The sequence below is a fragment of the Danio rerio genome, chromosome 10 (assembly GCF_049306965.1).
Source record: "Danio rerio strain Tuebingen ecotype United States chromosome 10, GRCz12tu, whole genome shotgun sequence".
NCBI classification, from domain to species: Eukaryota; Metazoa; Chordata; class Actinopteri; order Cypriniformes; family Danionidae; genus Danio; species Danio rerio.
Window position 1 is genome coordinate 2,364,613 of NC_133185.1, and position 18,821 is coordinate 2,383,433.

An 18,821-nucleotide genomic window follows, 5' to 3' on the forward strand; every position below is an offset into this window, starting at 1 on the left:
ATGTATATACAGTTGAAGTCAGAATTATTAACCCTCCTGAATTATTAGACCCTCTGTTTATTTTTTCCCCAATTTCTGTTTAAGGCAGAGCAGATTTTTCAACATATTTCTAATCATAATAGTTTTAATAACTCATTTCTAATAACTGATTTATTTTATCTTTGCCATGATGACAGTAAATAATATTAGACTAGATATTCTTCAAGACACTTCTATACAGCTTAAAGTTACATTTAAAGGCTTAACTAGGTTAATTAGGTCAACTAGGTTAGGGTAATTAGGCAAGTTATTGTATAATGATGGTTTGTTCTGTAGACTATCAAAAACAAAAAGCTTAAAGTGGCTAATAATATAAACCTTAAAATGGCTTTTAAAAAATGTAAAACTGCTTTTATTCTAGACGAAATAAAACTAATAAGAATCTCTCCAGAAGAACAAATATTATCAGACATACTGTGAAAATTTCCGTGCTCTGTTAAACATCTTTGGGAAATATAAAAAAACAAAAAAAAAAAACAAAGGGGTGCTATTAATTCTGACTTCAACTGTATATGTGTGTGTGGTCTATATATTGCCTATACACATACATATATAAATAAACGGTCTATATATCTGTATCTATATCTATCTATCTATGACATATAAAACGTGTGCTGGATAAGTTGGCGGTTCATTCCGCTGTGGCGACTCTGGATTATAAAGGGAGTAAGCGAGAGAAAATTAATGAATGTGCATATATATATATTTATATATATATATATATATATATATATATATATATATACACACACACACACACACACGTTCATATATATATATATATATATATATATATATATATATATATATATATATATATATATATATATATATATATGTGTGTGTGTGCGCGCTTCTGTGCTTATAGGCAATACATAGATATATAGACTACACACACACAAACATATACTGTGTATATATATATATATATATATATATATGTGACCTATATTTTGTCTATATATATTTATACATACATACATACATGTGTGTATATAGGCAATATGTACACATATAGAACACACGTTTATATATCTATTCATTGCATATATATATATATATATATATATATATATATATATATATATATGTATATATATATGTATATATATATGTGTGTGTGTGTGTGTACTTTCATGTTTATAAAACTACATGTGTATAGAAATATATATATAAATATATATAAACACATACATACACACACAGACACGTGTGTATATATAGGCAGTATATACATACATAGAACACACACACGTCTATGTTTCTATATATTGCCCATATAATGACATTTGTACTTTATATATATATGTGTATATATATATATATATATATATATATATATATATATATATATATATATATATATATATATATATACATACACATATATATATATAAAATCTGTAAACATGAGCTTGAATTAATGTCATCAAATGTTATAATCTCCAAACAGACATTCTAATTATTGTTTCCAAAACTTGGCAAAGTAGTGTTTTACTCCTGAATCTCCATAAAGGTCTTGTTTGGATGTCACGGCTTATTATCGCCTGAGCTCCAATCTAATTTTCAGCATCCATGATAAACTGCCTAATTGAAGTCAGTAAACAGTCAGTCATCTGGGTTTTTGATGCGAGTTTTAATTGGATGAGACAAATTAATTCGCTCAATCATACGGAGCGTTACAGTACATCAAGAAGGTCAAGACGGTCGCTCCAGCCACCCAGATTGATTGGCCAAATGGACGACTTGTTTGTATAAGATAAGAGAAAATAGCCGAAAGGTCAACAAATCACAGGCTATCTCTGCATTATCTGACTCCTTCTCCATTAACAAGCACGGCAAATGAAAGTTGTGGAGCACAAATAAGGACATTCGACTAGCGAGAACTTAAAAACAAAAGCCACAGCTCACTGTTAAGATGACATGTATTAAAATAAAACACGTGTATTTGCAGATACAGACGATGAAAATGCTTTGCTTTCAGCCGGCGCACTCTCTCTGGTACAATAAATTCACGCAGAGACATAGAAAAGGACAGAATTCATTTGGCTCGGCGGCGCACTGACACACACACACAATATATTTTCAATATAAATCCTATATACATGTTCCTTCACTAAACAGCTCTTAACACAGCTAGTTAGACTTCCACTGGAAGCAAAAACACATTTCAGTGCCACCAATAAATGCTGCCCGAACCTGTCAGACAGAAAAAAATCTAAAATAAAACCGCTTTCTGTTTGTTAAAGGGATAGTTCACACGAAAATGAACACATTTACTCATCCTTCAACGGTTTAAAACCTATTTGAGAGCTGCTTCCTTCTCTTGGGCACAAAAGAGAAATGCTGGTTCACTTCCATAGTAATGTTTCCCCTACTATGGAAGTCAAGTGCCAGCATTTTTCAAAGTATCTTCTTCTGCGTTCAACAGGGGAGATCATTTTCTTTGTTTGGGTGAACTATCCCATTAGGAAAACTCATTTACAGCAGGCGGTGTAAAATAAAAGGGGCGAACATGACAATTGTAGACGACAGTGTTCTGAGGGAGCCCGACCGGTGCCACCGAACTTCCTGAGAGTCATCTGAAAGAAAATATAAACAAATAAGTTAAATATAAAGACATAGACAAGTGTAATCTGAAGAAACCGCTTCTCAAACAAGAAACAGACAGTCTGAATAATCATCTGAGGTCCGTCAGTTTGGATCAACGCTAGTCAGTGATTCACAGCACTATTAGCGCAGCGTTAGAGGTGAGAAACTCTGCTGGCTTTCTATTGTTGTGCATTTCTAAGTAAACTGGTTACAGCAGACTGATGGGTATTAAAGGAACACTCTACTTTTTTGGAAACAGGCTAGTTTTACAGCTCTCCTAAAGTTAAACAGTCAAGTTTTACCATTGTTTCATTGATTTAGCTGATCTTCAGGTCTAGCGGGAGCACTCTTAGCTTAGCATAAATCATTGAATCGGATTAGACCATTAGCATCTCGCTCAAATTTCAAAAAATGAGTTTTGATAATCGTATACAGTGGAAGTCAGATTTATTAGCCCCCCTTAATTTTTTTTTATTTTTAAAAATATTTTCCAAATGATGTTTAACAGAGCAACAAAATTTTCACAGTATGTCTGATAATATTTTTTCTTCTGGAGAAAGTCTGATTTGTTTTATTTCGGCTAGAATAAAAGCAGTTTTTAATTTTTTAAAAAACATTTTAGGGACAAAATTATTAGCCCCTTTTAGCAATATATTTTTTCATTTGTCTACAGAACAAACCATCACTATACAATAACTTGCCTAATTACCCTAACCTGCCTAGTTAACCTAACTAACCTAGTTAAGCTTTTAAAATGTCACTTTAAGCTGTATAGAAGTGTCTTGAAGAATATCTAGTCTAATATTATTTACTGTCATCATGACAAAGAGAAAATAAATCAAGTATAAGAGTTATTAAAACTATTATGATTAGAAATGTGTTGAAAAATCTGCTCTCCGTTAAACAGAAATTGGGGGAAAATATAAACAGGGGGGCGAATAATTCTGACTTCAACTGTATATAGTAGTCAACATTTGAAGTACATCAGAAAAGACAAGAGTGAGTGTTGTTGAATAGTTTCAGGACGACTTTGTTGAAAGATTTTGATCCACAAATGTTGACTACTGTATATATTTATTGATAAGAATATATTATATATTAATGCCTTTTTTTATTTATGCAGGACTGTCATCTAGTTGTGGGCTATTTTCAGTCCTGCTTTATATCATTGTGCCTGCTGCAGCTATGGATATTATTATCATTATTTCACTGGAGTGGGAGTATAATTCCTAGCCACCATTGACCTAGAAAATATCTTTTTTTAATTTTCAGTCAATCCTATTAAGTAACCGCAAAAGAGTAAAGCCTAAAAATGAAATATATATGTGTGTGTGTATGTGTGTGTGTGTGTGTGTGTGTAACTCACCACAGTCTTTGCTGAAAACATGAAAAGCAATGCATTTTCGTATATGCTAATGGTCCAATCCGACTCAATGATCTATGCTAAGCTAAGCTAAAAGTGTTCCCACCAAAACCCGAACATTGTCTAAATGGACTTAAAATTGTAAAACTCCTCTTTTTAACTCCAAGGTAGGTGTAACATGAGCCTATATATTAAAAAAATTAACAGCGGAGCGTTTCCTTAAGTGTGTCTGACCTCATGTTATCAGCTAATATAATGTGCATCAGTAAATTCACCACAGTCTTTGCTAAAAACATCTGGCAGCAGTGCATTTTTGGAATATTTTGAGTAAGATGCTAATGGTCTAATCTGATTCAATGATCTATGCTAAGCTAAAAGTGTTCCCGGCAGACCTAGAGATCGACTAAATTGATTTAAAACAATGGTAAAACTATACAGTTTACCTCTAGGAGAGGTGTAAAATGAGCCTTTATTAAAAAGTGGACTGTTTTAAGTGTCTCTGCTCTCATGTATTCAGTGTTCCCCGCTGTAAAAAAATGTGCACACCTCACCACAGTCTTTGCTGAAAACATAAGCAATGCATTTTCGAATATGCTAATGGTCTAATCCGATTCAATGATCTATGCTAAGCTAAAAGTGTTCTCACCAAACCTGAACATAGTCTAAATTAATTTTAAAATTGTAAAGCTCCTCTGCTTAACTAAAGGGAGGTGTAAAATGAGCTTATATATTTTAAAAGAGTGTAGTGTTCCTTTAAATGTGTCTGGCCTCATGGTATCAGCGTTCCCCACTGTAATATAATGTGCATCAGTAAACTCACCACAGTCTTTGCTGAAAACATCTGGAAGCAGTGGATTTTAAAATATTTTGAGCAGGAGCACATTGAACTTAGCATAAACCATTAAATCGGAATAGACCATTTGTAGTGCATTTTTAAAACATTTTGAGTGAGATGCTAATGGTCTAATCCAATTCAATAAACTATGCTAAGCTAAAAGTGTTCCCACCAAACCCAAACATAGTCTAAATGGATTTTAAAATTGTAAAACTCCTCTGCTTAACTCCAAGGGAGGTGTAAAATGAGCCTATATTTTAAAAAGTGTAGTGTTCCTTTAAGTATCTCTGACCTTATGTTATCAGCGTTCCCCACTGTAATATAATGTGCATCAGTAAACTCACCACAGTCTTTGCTGAAAACATCTGGAAGCAGTGGATTTTTAAATATTTTGAGCAGTAGCACATTTAACTTAGCATAAACCATTAAATCGGAATAGACCATTAGTAGTGCATTTTTAAAACATTTTGTGTGAGATGCTAATGGTCTAATCCAATTCAATAAACTATGCTAAGCTAAGCTAAAAGTGTTCCCGCCAGACCCGGAGATAAAATAAATGATTGAAAACGGTTTAATTCTAGTGAAAAATGACCATTCATTCAAAAAAATTAAAAAGTGTAGTGTTCCTTTAAGTGTGTCTAGCCTCATGTTATCAGTGTTCCCCACAGTAATATAAAGTGCACCATTAAACTCACCACAGTCTTTGCTGAAAACATGTGGGAAGCAATGCAAAAGTCCATATCCACATCTGCAGTACGAACATCCTTTCTGAACCCATTCTCCATGTGGAATAACACCACAATCCCTGTGAAAACACATAAACACAGACATTTACAAACCCTGTGTGGCCACAATAATGCTGCAGGGCTTAATCTCTGCGTTATTTCTGACCTGAGGCGTTCATCGTATTCACAGCTCCTGCCGGTGAAGTACTTCGGACAGGCGCAGAAACTTCCCAAAATGCACGTTCCCCCATTCTTGCAGCAGGTACGGCTTTGTTTGGCAACTGAAACGAGAGACAGCACAAATAAAGATATTACACAAGGTTGCAAACGCAAAACAGCAGCCCCTTCTTTGCTGAATTTATGGCGTGTAATCTCAACAGCTGCTACTAGCATCTGTTTCCCAACACAACACGAGTTATCCGCAGACACTGTGCAGGCCGTTACGCTTGATAACACTGGAATTCCCATTAATAAATGGAGAAATCCATTTCAGTTTGGCCTAAATGCTCAAATGTGATTGCTGATTTGTGTTCATAGTGTGGTTTATGACAGTGTATATGTATGTATGTGTGTGTGTGTGTGTGTGTGTGTGTATGTATATTTATATTTTTATAAGTATATATATATATATATATATATATATATATATATATATATATATATATATATATATATATAATCTTATAAGTACACCCCTTACAAATCTGTCTTGTAAATTCATATTTTTAATAGAAAACTATACAATATTATTTTTATGCATACACATTAGATTAGTCAGTACTGAAGCCAAATCTAGAGCTTTTCTAACAAAATAACTTACGATAAAGGTCCAAAAGCTAGTACAGCCAAATTGATATACGTTATAAAAAAATATTAAATACAAAAAAAAAAAAAGAGGAACAATCAAGAAGCAAATAAATAAATAATAATACATCTAGATAAAATTAACTTTTTTTTCAATACTTTGCTTGAATTTAATTGTATTATCTTTTAATTTCTCAATATGTTTGATGACTAAAACATTATTTTAACAAATACATTTGTTTAATAAATCTGTTTTGTTCAAATGCACCAAAATACACTGCCTATATTCACTGAGAAATGGATGCAAATATTCATTTTCAAAATGGGCTGTACTTAACTATGCTGATCACTGTATTTATGAACATTTGAAATGTATAATTTATAATTGAAATATATGTACATATCTAAAAATACATCAATAAATCATTTTACTCAGAGCATCACTACACTGAAAACATTTGGGTAAAAAAAACTCATTCATTGCACAAACAACTGCAAGTTAGTGTTAAATTAAAAATATAAAAAAAATAGTTAAAAACTTGGTTTGTTTAGTCAAGTGAAGTAGACTCATCTTTATTTTATTTACAACTTTGATTTTCAATCATCTAGAAGTTATCGTGACTTAAACAAAACTCACTATTACACTATGCACATGGCAGTCAAAGATGAGAAATTAAATAGATAATAAATTGACTTAAAGTTATTTGATTTATCTCAAAAAACCATTAAATTTTTTACAATGCTATGATTTTATATATATATATATATATATATATATATATATATATATATATATATATATATATATATATATATAAATATATATATATATAATATTTATATTTTTATATTTATATATATAAAAACCACATTAAAAGCAAGATCTATAAACATAAGTTATAATTGGAATGCAGCATGTTTAGCAAGAAAATACTAGTCATTAGACACTAGTCAATACAAATGCTAGTCATTCATAACTTCACATTTAATTTAGTGTGCAGCTTGTAGCTTATCACAAAGTAATTAACAAATTTACTAGAACTTTCTGTGGGAAAATTACTTGTTTATGCAACATTTTCTATGTGTAGGTGTCTAGCATTGCGGTAGTGATGAGATGATTTTCTTCCCCTATAAGATATCATAATTTAATATAAACACTATTACAATATGTACATGGGGGTCAAAGTAAGAAATTAAAATTTCAAGTGATTTTATATACATGCATAGGAAGCTTTAGAAAAAAAGTAAATAATCCTTAGGAGTCTGAAGTGCCCTATTATCAACCAATGTAACAATAGTTACTTTGGAACTGCATTGTAAAAAAAATATTATGATCAATAAGCCATGACATTCCCAGAGATGGGTTGCGGCTGGAAGGGCATCCGCTGCGTAAAAACTTGCTGGATAAGTTGGCGGTTCATTCCGCTTTGGCGATCCCAGATTAATAAAGGGACTAAGCTGACAAGTAAATGAATGAATAAGCCATGACAACATATTTATTTTAACTTATTAAACATTAATTAAATTTATTTTTAAGTTATACATGCAGTTTTCATGTCAGTGTGCAGCTTGAAGTTTAACACAAATTAATTATCAAATAACTAGACATATCTGAGGGAAAATTACTCGTTTATGCAACATCTACAATATCTATGTGTACGTATTGCGTTAATGACAATCTCACCTCCGGTCAGTCCAACGAACGGTAACGCTGCCTCGGCGTTGCGGTGTTGACGTTGCGGCGTTTGCGTGTTCATTTCGTTAAATTTATTCAAGAATTCAGCGTATTGCTTTGGCTTTCCAGAAACCCCAACTTTCACACATTCTGACCCCTCACATCCTGAGAGAAAAATACAAATACATATTAGAAAAAAAGACGGAAATACAGTCACGCACGGATGTAAACAAAAAAGATTCGACGCTTACCTGACTCGAGTGAAACAGCTTGACAAATAATCACAGCAAACATCAAGAACCTGGAGGTGAAAATAAGAAAATTAAGTATATTATGGATAAAATGAAAGGCCTGAGCAGATAAAAACAAACGAGCGAATCATCCAAAATATGACTCGTGAATCATTTGCTCACCCGAACAGTTGACTCGTCATTCCGCTGGCCAATAAACTCCAAAACAACTCGATTGAGGTAAGTTTTCGTATCCCAAAAACACCATTAGAACATCTCCATCTCACAGAACTTCTATCTGTGCCTGTGTTTGGGTCTGTTATTTATCTCGAGGGCCTCAGACTCCCCCATTCACACCTGTAAACCCTCCCATAGTCATGCATGCGCGCACACCCACTAATGCAAACGAGTCCCCATTCATATTCCGTCAGTCAAACCGGTTTGAAGCGAATCGACTCAGTTCAGTATCACAGAGAAGCGATTAGCGACTTTTGATGCTTCTAATGCGGGACTTTACTAAAGATGTTTATTTCTCATGTGAAAAACTTAGAATACAGATGAGCTTTCAGATGAAACACACGCTTGCGCTCATTTATTCATACAGCTGAGTAATGTATGACTCTATGACTTACTCATGACTGAGGAAGCTATATGTATTAATTATGTGACACTAATGAAAACGTGCTTATTATTTATTACTTAAGCGTCATGTTTCTGCATTTATGCAAGTGTCATGCATTTATCTAAAATGATTTCATTAATTGATTGCATGTTTATCAGTTTTATTATTTGGGTTCATGTAGGTTTCAGTCTGGTCTTTAAAGGGATAGTTCACACAAATATTACAATTTATTTACAATTTACTCACCCTTAAGTGATTCCAAACTTTTTTGGGAATCTGTTGGGACATGAAATAAGATATTTGAAGAAAGATGCACCATTGACTTTCATAGTAAACAACAAATACTATAGAAGTCGATAGTTACATTTCCCAACATTATGCAAAATATCTTCTTTTTTGTTCAACAGAAAAAAGACACTCATTAAGGTTGAAACAAGTAAAGGATAAGTAAATTATGAGAGTGTTTTTATTTTTGGTTGAACCAAGGATGGACTTAACAAATAATTGAGGCAAGCAGCCGCTTAGAGCCCCAGGTAATTAGGGGGCCCCAACCAATGCCAAGAAGCCTATAATAATCATATAGCTCTTTTAAAAAAAAATTCTTTCATCTGTTGTAAAATCTGTCTTAAATCGTCAAGATTTTAACGTTATTAGTTCTTTTCAAAACTAGGAGCCCTCATGAATAGTGGATCGTTCCTTCCATACTGCACATACAAATATTCAAATATAATCACAAATATGGCAAACGTATAGCAATTAGTTGAGTATACATATAAATGCAAGTGATTTCATATGTGCACTCTAAGCCCGGATAAGTTGGGTTACTTAAAAAATAAGAGAAAACTGGTTCCCCTAAAAATTTTAAGTAATGTATACTTAAAAAACTTGAGTGAGCTCTGCTTAAAAGATAAGAGTTGTTCTAATATGTATAAGTTGAATACACTTAATGCTTTAAATATCTGTCACTTATTTAGATTTAAAATTGGCGCCTTTTCATGTCAACCATCCAGGCAGGCGCAAACAAATGAAAGTGCGTCAGCTTTGAATGTGTCGTGTGAACAAAAAAAAGAAAACAAAAAAAAGCTTGTTGTCAAGTGAAAATGCCACGATTCGTTTAAAACATGCTTTTCGCGCAGTAACACACTTTACAGACATATTAAAAGGGATCGGATCCACCACTTAGAATTTCAGAAGTGAAAATTTTGCAGGTTAACCAGCGAACTCACCTGCCGAATCCACACGTCAAGTGTTTAAACAGGACTCGCGCATGAGTTAAAACGAAACATACTTAAAACAGTGTTTTCCGGTATTAACAGCCAAAATAAAAGCTAAATAAAATGTTTATAGTCTACTCACCAGAAGTTTAAAATTACCCGCTACTGCAACCACGAGTATATGGCATTGCTTAAGCAAGTCAGGTTGGGGGCAGGAGGCGTGATCAGTCAAGAACTTTTAAAACATTAGTCTATTGTACTTAAAGTTATTCATACAATAAATTTATGTCTACAAAAAAAGTAGAATTCACTTAAAATGTTATAGTAATGAACCAAATATTGAATTATTTAAGTACCTTGCACTTAAACTGTATAATTAGACATCAAATCCGGGCTAACAGTGTGGATGTGCATGAATTCACATGGCAAAAGGAAGTTTAAGAGTTTGATTTAAATCCGACATGGCAAAAAAATATAGTTACTACTAAAATGCCAATAAAAGTCACCTAAACTGTTAGAGCTAAACTAGTTTTCAACAGAGCAGAGATCCACATCCCATAATGCAATTCACAACCGTAAATAAATGAAAAACACTTGTACACAGAAACTGTTTATTAGATATTTTTACAGTGAATATAGTTGAGAAACACTACAGTATTTTTCATTTGCTATGGTGATTTTTCTGTTTTCTATTTGTTTTTAAACATTTGTGCGTGCAAGTCAGATGAATTCTCTTGTGATTCTGTTCCTGCCGGCTGACGTTTCCAAAGGAACGCCAGTAGGTATATATAACCGCCGAAACCCTAAAGTAATTAGAGTGTGTTTTCTTTGAGGAATTTCATGTGTTTGATGCGGTTCACTTGTTTAAAGAGCAGCATCTAGCTCTATTCCTGGCCATGTGCTTTGCTATCGGTTTCTAATTAGCCGATTTCTCTGTGGGCCTGTGAGGTGAGGAACTCTCAAACATTTGAGTTTGCCATGCTGTCTGTTTAAATACATGACTAGAAGCGTCAAAGTACGCTTTTGTGTATGCCCTGGTTTCTCTTTCCACAAAAACAGTCGCTCTCTCTGCTTAAACCTTAATTCTAATTTAAACTTCCTGTGAAATTAAATAAAGCTGATTTTTTTTACAACCCCAAAAAAGTTAGGATAGTAAAAAAATGCTAATAAAAAAGTATTGATTTCTATATTTATTTTGACTTGTATTTCATTGCAGACAAAACAACAAACATTATTTAATGTGTTTCAGTTTTTTATTGTTGTTTTTCCCAAAATAAACACCTTTTCAATTTTGATTCTTGCAACACATTTCAACTAAAGTTGGAACAGTAAAGCATTTTAATGTTGCCATTGCTGTTCACAGCACTTAAATGACCACAGATTCAGCTCGAAATGCTCTGCTGAAGAAAAAAAAAAGGCCACTACATTTCAAGAGTTCCCACTTAGATATGTTTAGCGTTTATAGCAGGTTTGGCATGCTGTCCCGGGAGAGAACCCTGAGCTCGGAGATGCTAGAGCCCAAGGCTCCCGCTCAGTCAATAAGCATATAAGGGGATCCGAGATCAGATTGGTCTCGAGAGCTCCCCCTTAGAAAAGGGATGAAAAGGAGGAGCTGGGGTGGAAGGGGGGATTCTTCCAAAACGAAGATAGAAGAGTAGGGAGAAAACAATCCAGTTATAGTAGGCTAGGATCACTCTGATTGGATTATTACTAATTACAAATGAGAAGTCAGTCATGCTCAATCATATCACATGCTCCTCTCTAAATTAGTTTGTGAAACTTCACTTAGGATGACTTGAGCGTGAGTTAATTAAGAAGACATTTTCATTTTCATTAACTATCCCTTTAAGGATGTCTATAAGCTAGTGTGTTTCGAAAAATAATGGAAACATTAGCATTTAGAAGATATAAACATTAAAATCTTGCAGTTGGTCACTTCCAAACCTCCAAACCATTTTTCTGATGTCACCTCATACTTCAGTTTCAAACCTTCTGACCAATCAAATGCTCTCTAGTATCTGCAATGCTCCGCCCCCTTTTCATTTGCTTGTCATCTGATGTGCTTGAGCTCAACCGCTCTCACTGGCAGAGCTGCAGAAAAAGCAAAACGTTACTGGCTGTTTTAAATAAAGGGGAGGAGCTACTAAATGTCCCACCCTCTTTTTATGTTTCAGTTGAAATTATGTCAAACATTAAATAAAAAAATCACATTTCAGAGGGGTCCGTGTACGTTTTGTTCATTTGTTTTCCATTTTTAAACGGAATAAAGGAAATGAAGAAAACGGTCGTTTTTCCGTTTGTCTTTTGCTCACGAGAAAACGAAAAAACGTGATTTTGGCTGGATTTTCGTTTTTTGGTTTAGGGTAGGAAAACGGAAAAACGACTTTAAAATTCAGAACTATTAACTTTTTTAATGACATATGTCTAAGAATAGTGCTAATTTACATTTTTAGTTAAATTATACATATGCAATGAATGTAAGCCTGCTAACTGTGTGTGGTTCAAATGATAGAATATGTAAACTTTGTTTATATATAATTAAATAATATAATTAAAAGCCTGCGTAGGCTTTTATTTTGAGGGCGATGTCACGAGCTCAGATTTGGTTGACCAATTAGAGGAAAGTGGGCGTTTCAGCACCGCCTACATGTGTATAATGAATTTTAAAGTCGTTTTTCCGTTTTCCTACCCTAAACCAAAAAACGAAAATCCAGCCAAAACCTCGTTTTTTTCGTTTTCTCGTGAGCAAAAGAAAAACGGAAAAACGACTGTTATCTCCATTTTCTTTATTCCATTTAAAAATGGAAAACAAATGAACAAAACGTACACGGACCCAGAGGACAAAACATTAATTTTCTTTCGACTTTGTCTCTTATTTATCAGTGGTCACCCCAGTAGAATGAACCATCAACTATTCCAGCATATATTTTTGAAGCGGATGCCCTTCCAGCCACAACCCAGTACTGGGAAACACCCATACACGCTCACAATTACACACTATGGGCAATTTAGTTCATCCAATTCACCATCTTTGGACAGTGGGGGAAACCGGAGCACCCAGAGGAAACCCATGCACACCAGCACAGGGAGAACCTGCACACTCCACACAGTGTATTGCCAACTCCCTCAGCCGGGACTTGAATCGGTGACCTTCTTGCTTTGAGGCGACAGTGCTAACCACTGAGCCGTTGTGCTGCCCCAAAGTGAAACAGAACAAGCCTAATATTATCCAGCTTCAGCGATGGACCTGTCCTGTTTTATATTTCACATTTAATGTATGTCTGTCTTTTGCATAATGTATAAAAAACTAGTTAATTTCATCCGCTGGGAAAAATCATCCCTTTTAAAAAAGAAATGACATGCAAATTACGCAGCTCAGGTTGATGCATTTTTCATTTCCGAGCACAATGCATCACCGCCGGGAGAGCTTTATTGGTAGTGCATTAATGTATTTTTTTTTTTCGCCAGAATTTCCTCTAATTGTTGCTGGGAATTGTTTTTTTTTTTTTTACAACAGAACACTCATCTTTCTCATCTCGTCTGTCTGTAGGAGGACTCTCAGTGTGGCGTCGACTGCTGAACAAGACCTGTTGCTAAATAAAGTTATTGGACTTTGTGGCTCAAGCTGACCCCGAAATGCTTAAGGTCAGACTGAATGTTTCTCATGTTTCTGTGCTTGACATTAAAGCACCTTTGACCTCCTCACCACCCTTTGGCTTAATATCTGCTTATGAAATCAACATTCGTGTAAAAGATCGGCGTGTATTTATTACGTTAGCTAAAACGTGCATCAGTGTTCACTGAAAGAAGTACAAATAGCCACTGAAACGCACTGTAAAAATATCTGTTAGTTAACAGTTTTGAGTTTTCTGTTCATTTATGCGTGTGAATTGCATTATGGGATGTTGATCTTTGCTTTGTCCACTTTTGATGTTGAAAATTCAACTCTACAGTTTAACAAAGTGACTTTGAATTGTTTTAAATAATATGATGTATAGACCTTTTTCATGGCTGCTGCATGGAGGGCTCCATAGCGACCAGCGTCTTCCGGCAGAATGCTAAAAGCTTCCGTTCACAGTGTGTACAACTGGTAATTTGCGTTTCGAAAATGGGTTTCAGTAACGTTTTTAATGGATAACAGAGTGTTTTTGTGACACACAACTTAGATTACAACGGCTTTAACAGACACTTTTCTGTCACGTGTGGTTCAAGCGCGTCAGAAATACGAGAAAAACGTTCTCCTAGTTCACGTGTCTGCCGTCCGAAAGACAGTGTGTTTCCGGCCTGTCAGCTGTTAGCTCAGCGGCTCTTTAACACACACACACACACACACACACACACACACACACGCACACACACACACACACACACACACACACACACACACACACACACACAGAGAGAGAGAGCAAACCAGAGTACTGGCATGAAACTTAACCGGTATGAAAGTCGTGCAATTTACAAAAATGAGCAATAAAAGTCTGTCATTGATCCTCTGCTGCTGATTTGCTGTTCATTCTAATCGCGAGCCGTTTGTGTTTTATTTCGTGTGTTGTTTTCACCATGGTTTGTTAAGGGTGTCACGATCCTCCAAATCCTCGATTCGATTACATTTTCGATTCTAAAGGCACGATTCGATTTTCGATTATGAATAATTAATTAATTAATGACCAATTAATTATTCGTAGCCTACCGTATAAACTACCTGACCTGCGTGGTCTTTGTTTTACCCATAAACAAATCATACAGTAAATGAATAAAGGCAAGACACACACATAATTACCACCGGTCAATCACTTTTTCTGCGGGACTCGTGAATAGGCAGTGATCTGTGTCGTTATAATGGCGTCGGTAAAAAAGACGCACAACCAACAGGAACCAGCCAACAGTATCTGAGGTGTTCGCTAAAATGACAAAGTACAAGTGAGTGAAAGATTGAAGCAGTCTACTGATCCTCTGACTGCCTGGACCTGCTGTCTCGAGCGCATGGCTGTGTGTGCGTCTGTGTGTGTGTGTCAGAGGTAGTGAGGAAGGAGGGCTGCTCAGAAATGCCACACGCCACTGTGGATGTCAAATCGTTGTTGTTCTAAAATGCCATTTAAAAACAAAGACAGTGTAAACAGGGCCTGAGTGTGTACTTTTCACGAGCGGATTTGCAACGGGAGCGGGCGGAGGATCGCGATGCCGGTGTTGTCTATCGGACGAACCCTAATACGTACATAGCAGAGCTTGCAAAACTGTGTTTTTTTTGTCGACAACACGAACGTTGTCAACATAACTTACTGGAAATCCAAAATGCTTCCACACCGGCGACTTCATTGAAAGAGGAGAGGGTTTAAGTTCTGTTGACGGGTCTCCTGCTTCTGCACTTTAACAAGTCTGTTATTTTCCCTCTTGGCAAGCCAAGCTGACGTGACATGGGGGCGTGGCAGCATCGACGATTCTATTTTTTGATTCGATAATCGAAATTGAGCATAAACTTCGATCGTGACACCCCTATGGTTTGTGTTTTTCTGTCATTTGGAAATGACGCTAGCCTATATTTTCACTTTGTCACAGTTATTAAATCAGTGTGTCAGTGGCACAGTACAGGCTACGTGTGTGTGTGTCAAACATTTTGGTGAATTACATTTGTTTGGGCTGGTTATATATTTGAAATAAAGAGAAAATGTTGACTTTAGCGATGACGAGGCTTCATTTAAACTGCAGAAGATGCGTCTGACAACGAGGGGAAAACGCCTCACAGCAGCTGTTTTCCATCCTATTAGATCGCATTGCTTTAAATGATCAGTCCAGGAGATGGCACTGATGGACAACAGTATTAGTTCAAAGAGGATAAAAGCAGGTAAAATAGATTAAAACTATCATTTCAAAGCTGTCCAAATGTGACTGTTTACACGCATCAGCTGCCGACCGGAAGTTCTTCGCATTCTCGTTGCGCATACACGCAAAGCATAATGGGTAATTTTGCGTCCCAAGAAAAAGGTCTGTAAGAACTAACATAAAGGATGGCATGGTGGCTCAGCACTACCTATGCTCCCATGCAAAAATGCTAATTAAATTCATGCGCAAAACTGGAATGTCGCACAAAAGACGTGTGCATAATGCAGCGTTTCCATCAAACGAGTCAAAGAGAACATAATCGTCTCTTCCTGATTATCTGGCACCAAACATCAACAGTAAAAACGTAATTTGCTGCAATAGGAGAAGCTGCACAAATCTTTTCTTTAGTCAATAAATGAGTTATGAAGACAACGCCGTAATGCAATGAATGCGTAGTGGCATTTTAAGGTGTGAGACGCGGAGCACAGATGCTCTTGACAGTCCTGGAGGTAATTAATAATATGATGACACTAATACTGAAGGGTGAAGCAGTAGGTAGTGCTGTCGCCTCACAGCAAGAAGGTCGCTGGTTCAAACCTCGGCTTAGTTGGCGTTTCTGTGTGGAGTTTGCATGTTCTCCCTGCCTTCACGCGGGTTTCCTCCGGGTGCTCCGGTTTCCCCCACAGTCCAAAGACATGCGGTACAGGTGAATTGGGTAGGCTGAATTGTCCGTAGTGTATGAGTGTGTGTGTGAATGTGTGTGTGGATGTTTCCCAGAAATGGATTGCAGCTGGAAGGGCATCCGCTGCGTAGAAACTTGCTGGATAAGTTGGCGGTTCATTCCGCTGTGGCGACCCCGGATTGATGAAGGGACTAAGCCGACAAGAAAATGAATGAATGAATGAGATTTGTGTTGGGACAACATGAAGAAATTATGTGGAACCCTGCATTTTTTCAGGGAGGATGAATCATTTTGCCCTCAACTGCATGCATGTGAATTGAGATGCAAATGCAGCCTTGATGAATAAATGTGCACAATCTGTGTTTGCTAATAGGCCGTAATTAGATAATTCATTCACATAAAGGAGGATTATATGGCGTCTGCTAATGACCAGCGACTGAACTGCAGAGGTCATGGATCCTCACACCGCTCTTCCGTCTTCTGTCTGCGCTTTTGTTTTAGACACAGTGGAGTCAGGAGGTGATTTATTCTCTCTGCTCGCAGGTGCGTTTCTGCCTCGTCCGGCTGACAGCCTGTCATGTTTCTGTCAGGGGAATGTGTGCGGTAATTAGACTAGCAGAGGTGGACACAAAGACGCACACATTTGAAGGGACAAATCCAGATTAACCGTGTCTGCATGTACAATCCGCTTCTTCTTTTTTTTTATTATAATTTTTGCAGACAGAAAAACAAAGAACAGACAAACAAACCCATCATAAAACACTAATCTGTGCAAAATGTAAAATAAAGCAAGAAACAAGAGATAATGGCGACATACAAAACATATTTGACCTACACAAAGACACATCAATGGATGTAGAGAGAATGTTTTTTTTTACAAATCTTCAGAAATTAAAGGACACTATTAGTCTTTATGGTGTTTCAGAAAAAAAGAGTGGATCCCACATTTTATCAAATTTTGCAGAGTTCCCAAAGGTGGTATATCCTAGGGTGCTTTCACACCTACACTTTTGTTTCGGAACGTATCTCGTTTGCCCAGTTAGCGCGGTTCGTTTGGCATATGTGAACAGGGCAAAGTTCCGCGCCAAAGTAATCGCTCCGAGATGGCTTGAATGAGGTGGTCTCGACTCGATTGAAACGAACCCTGGAGCGCTTCGTTTGCAGTGAGAAAGCGATCCAATCCGAGCGCAGTTATATCACAGTGTTTTATGGATATGTAATAGGCTTACGGCTATATGAAGAGAGAATTATGAGTAGGGCGGGAAGTTTCGCGAGTCTCCGGATGCCCGCAAACGAGTGATGATCTCCCGGTAATCTCGCGTCTCCCTCCCGGTCCTCAAATAGGCATCGTCGCGCACCCTTCTCACCCCTCCCCACCGCATCTCTCCTCAGACACGCCGCGCGCGCACCCTGTCAATCACCACCAAACCACCACCTCTCCTGACAGCTGAGCGGGGACGCTGCAAAATAAACCCTGACACTCTGACCAATGTGAGGAGAGTTTACTCACATGTGACTTGTTTTAGCTCTTTTGGTCCGATTAGAAACTTTGCAGTGTGAAAGCGAACCGCTCCAAGAGCAAAGAGCAACAATGTAACAATTGTAATCTCTGTTTCAAACAACTGAATCGATTTACAGGTGTGAAAGCAGCCTTATTCTTTCCAAATGTAAAGTGGAGGTGAGTCTGAGAAGCCAGTCAGAAAAAAGAGGCCTAACATTTTTCCTCCAAAAACAAAGGATAACTTTTTTTTTTAGCTATGATCATGCCATGCTGGACAGGTAACCGTACGTTTCGGTTGAGAGTCCAATCCGCTTGTTTATAAATCGCACAACAATTCAAATGAAACTCTCATAGTGAATTTAACAAAGAAACTGTGAGTGAAGTTTGCTCGTGTGCAGGGTTCTTGCTGCGTGGTGTTTCCTTCAATGCGCGTCTGTGAGATTAGTATTTAATAAAATGTAATGGTCCATCAGGTAAAAATACTACAGTGGCCCACTTGAGAAATTCCAGGCAAATGTCAACCTTGTTATGAAAAAAATAAAGGTTTCAGCAAAATAGTGAAACCCTTTCTAAGTGTTTTTGTGTCTGCTTATATTTTACAGTACTGTAAACATACTCAAAAGTGTCTCTGTCAATACTATCATATTTGACCGACTAAAGTTACGCATGGCAAGTTTACATCTGCCACATGCATAACCAACCTTTTTCCTCATAAA

The 18,821-nt window shown here is 36.3% G+C and overlaps 3 protein-coding genes across 10 annotated transcripts in view; 1 reads left to right on the forward strand and 2 right to left on the reverse strand.

The window, feature by feature from the left end:
* LOC141376283 (uncharacterized) overlaps positions 1–18,821 on the reverse strand; it is a 778,518-nt gene that overhangs the window by 637,009 nt on the left and 122,688 nt on the right. The gene's annotated exons all lie outside the window — the stretch shown is intronic.
* The window catches only part of LOC100535760 (uncharacterized), a 93,045-nt gene that overhangs the window by 55,956 nt on the left and 18,268 nt on the right, over positions 1–18,821 (forward strand). For 4 of the 6 annotated variants that reach the window (XM_073914323.1, XM_073914322.1, XM_073914325.1 and 1 more), the window contains one exon: positions 13,650–13,744. The gene's annotated coding sequence lies outside the window, so the exon portion shown is untranslated. Of the gene's footprint in view, positions 1–8,031; positions 8,504–13,616; positions 13,745–18,821 lie in introns of those variants that run through there. The other 2 variants (XM_073914324.1, XM_068223882.2) reach the window with 2 other exon arrangements.
* tdgf1 (teratocarcinoma-derived growth factor 1) lies at positions 1,657–8,820 on the reverse strand. Of its 3 annotated transcripts, NM_131092.2 has the most exons (7): positions 8,447–8,820; positions 8,285–8,334; positions 8,043–8,198; positions 5,721–5,835; positions 5,525–5,634; positions 5,174–5,194; positions 1,657–2,621 (listed from the first exon to the last, which is right to left on the reverse strand). In NM_131092.2, exons 1-7 carry the CDS (start codon positions 8,464–8,466, stop codon positions 2,521–2,523), a joined length of 573 nt encoding a protein of 190 aa, NP_571167.2. In that variant the 5' UTR covers positions 8,467–8,820; the 3' UTR covers positions 1,657–2,520. The 3 variants fall into 3 exon arrangements, 2 of the variants coding, with proteins under 2 accessions (NP_571167.2, NP_001315337.1); NM_001328408.1 differs by lacking the exon at positions 5,174–5,194; XR_012385787.1 differs by lacking the exon at positions 1,657–2,621 and adding an exon at positions 3,998–4,645 and having other exon boundaries at positions 5,007–5,634; positions 8,447–8,559.

Bases quoted from the DNA above. Each gene is read 5' to 3' on its own strand.
- tdgf1 (NM_131092.2), bottom strand. From the start codon at position 8,466: ATGACGAGTCAACTGTTCGG. The intron at 5,836-8,042 runs GTGAGATTGTCA...CTCTCGTTTCAG, and splicing joins GTTCGTTGGACTGACCGGAG to TTGCCAAACAAAGCCGTACC. The intron at 2,622-5,173 runs GTGAGTTTACTG...ATTTTCTTTCAG, and splicing joins TGTTTTCAGCAAAGACTGTG to ATGACTCTCAGGAAGTTCGG.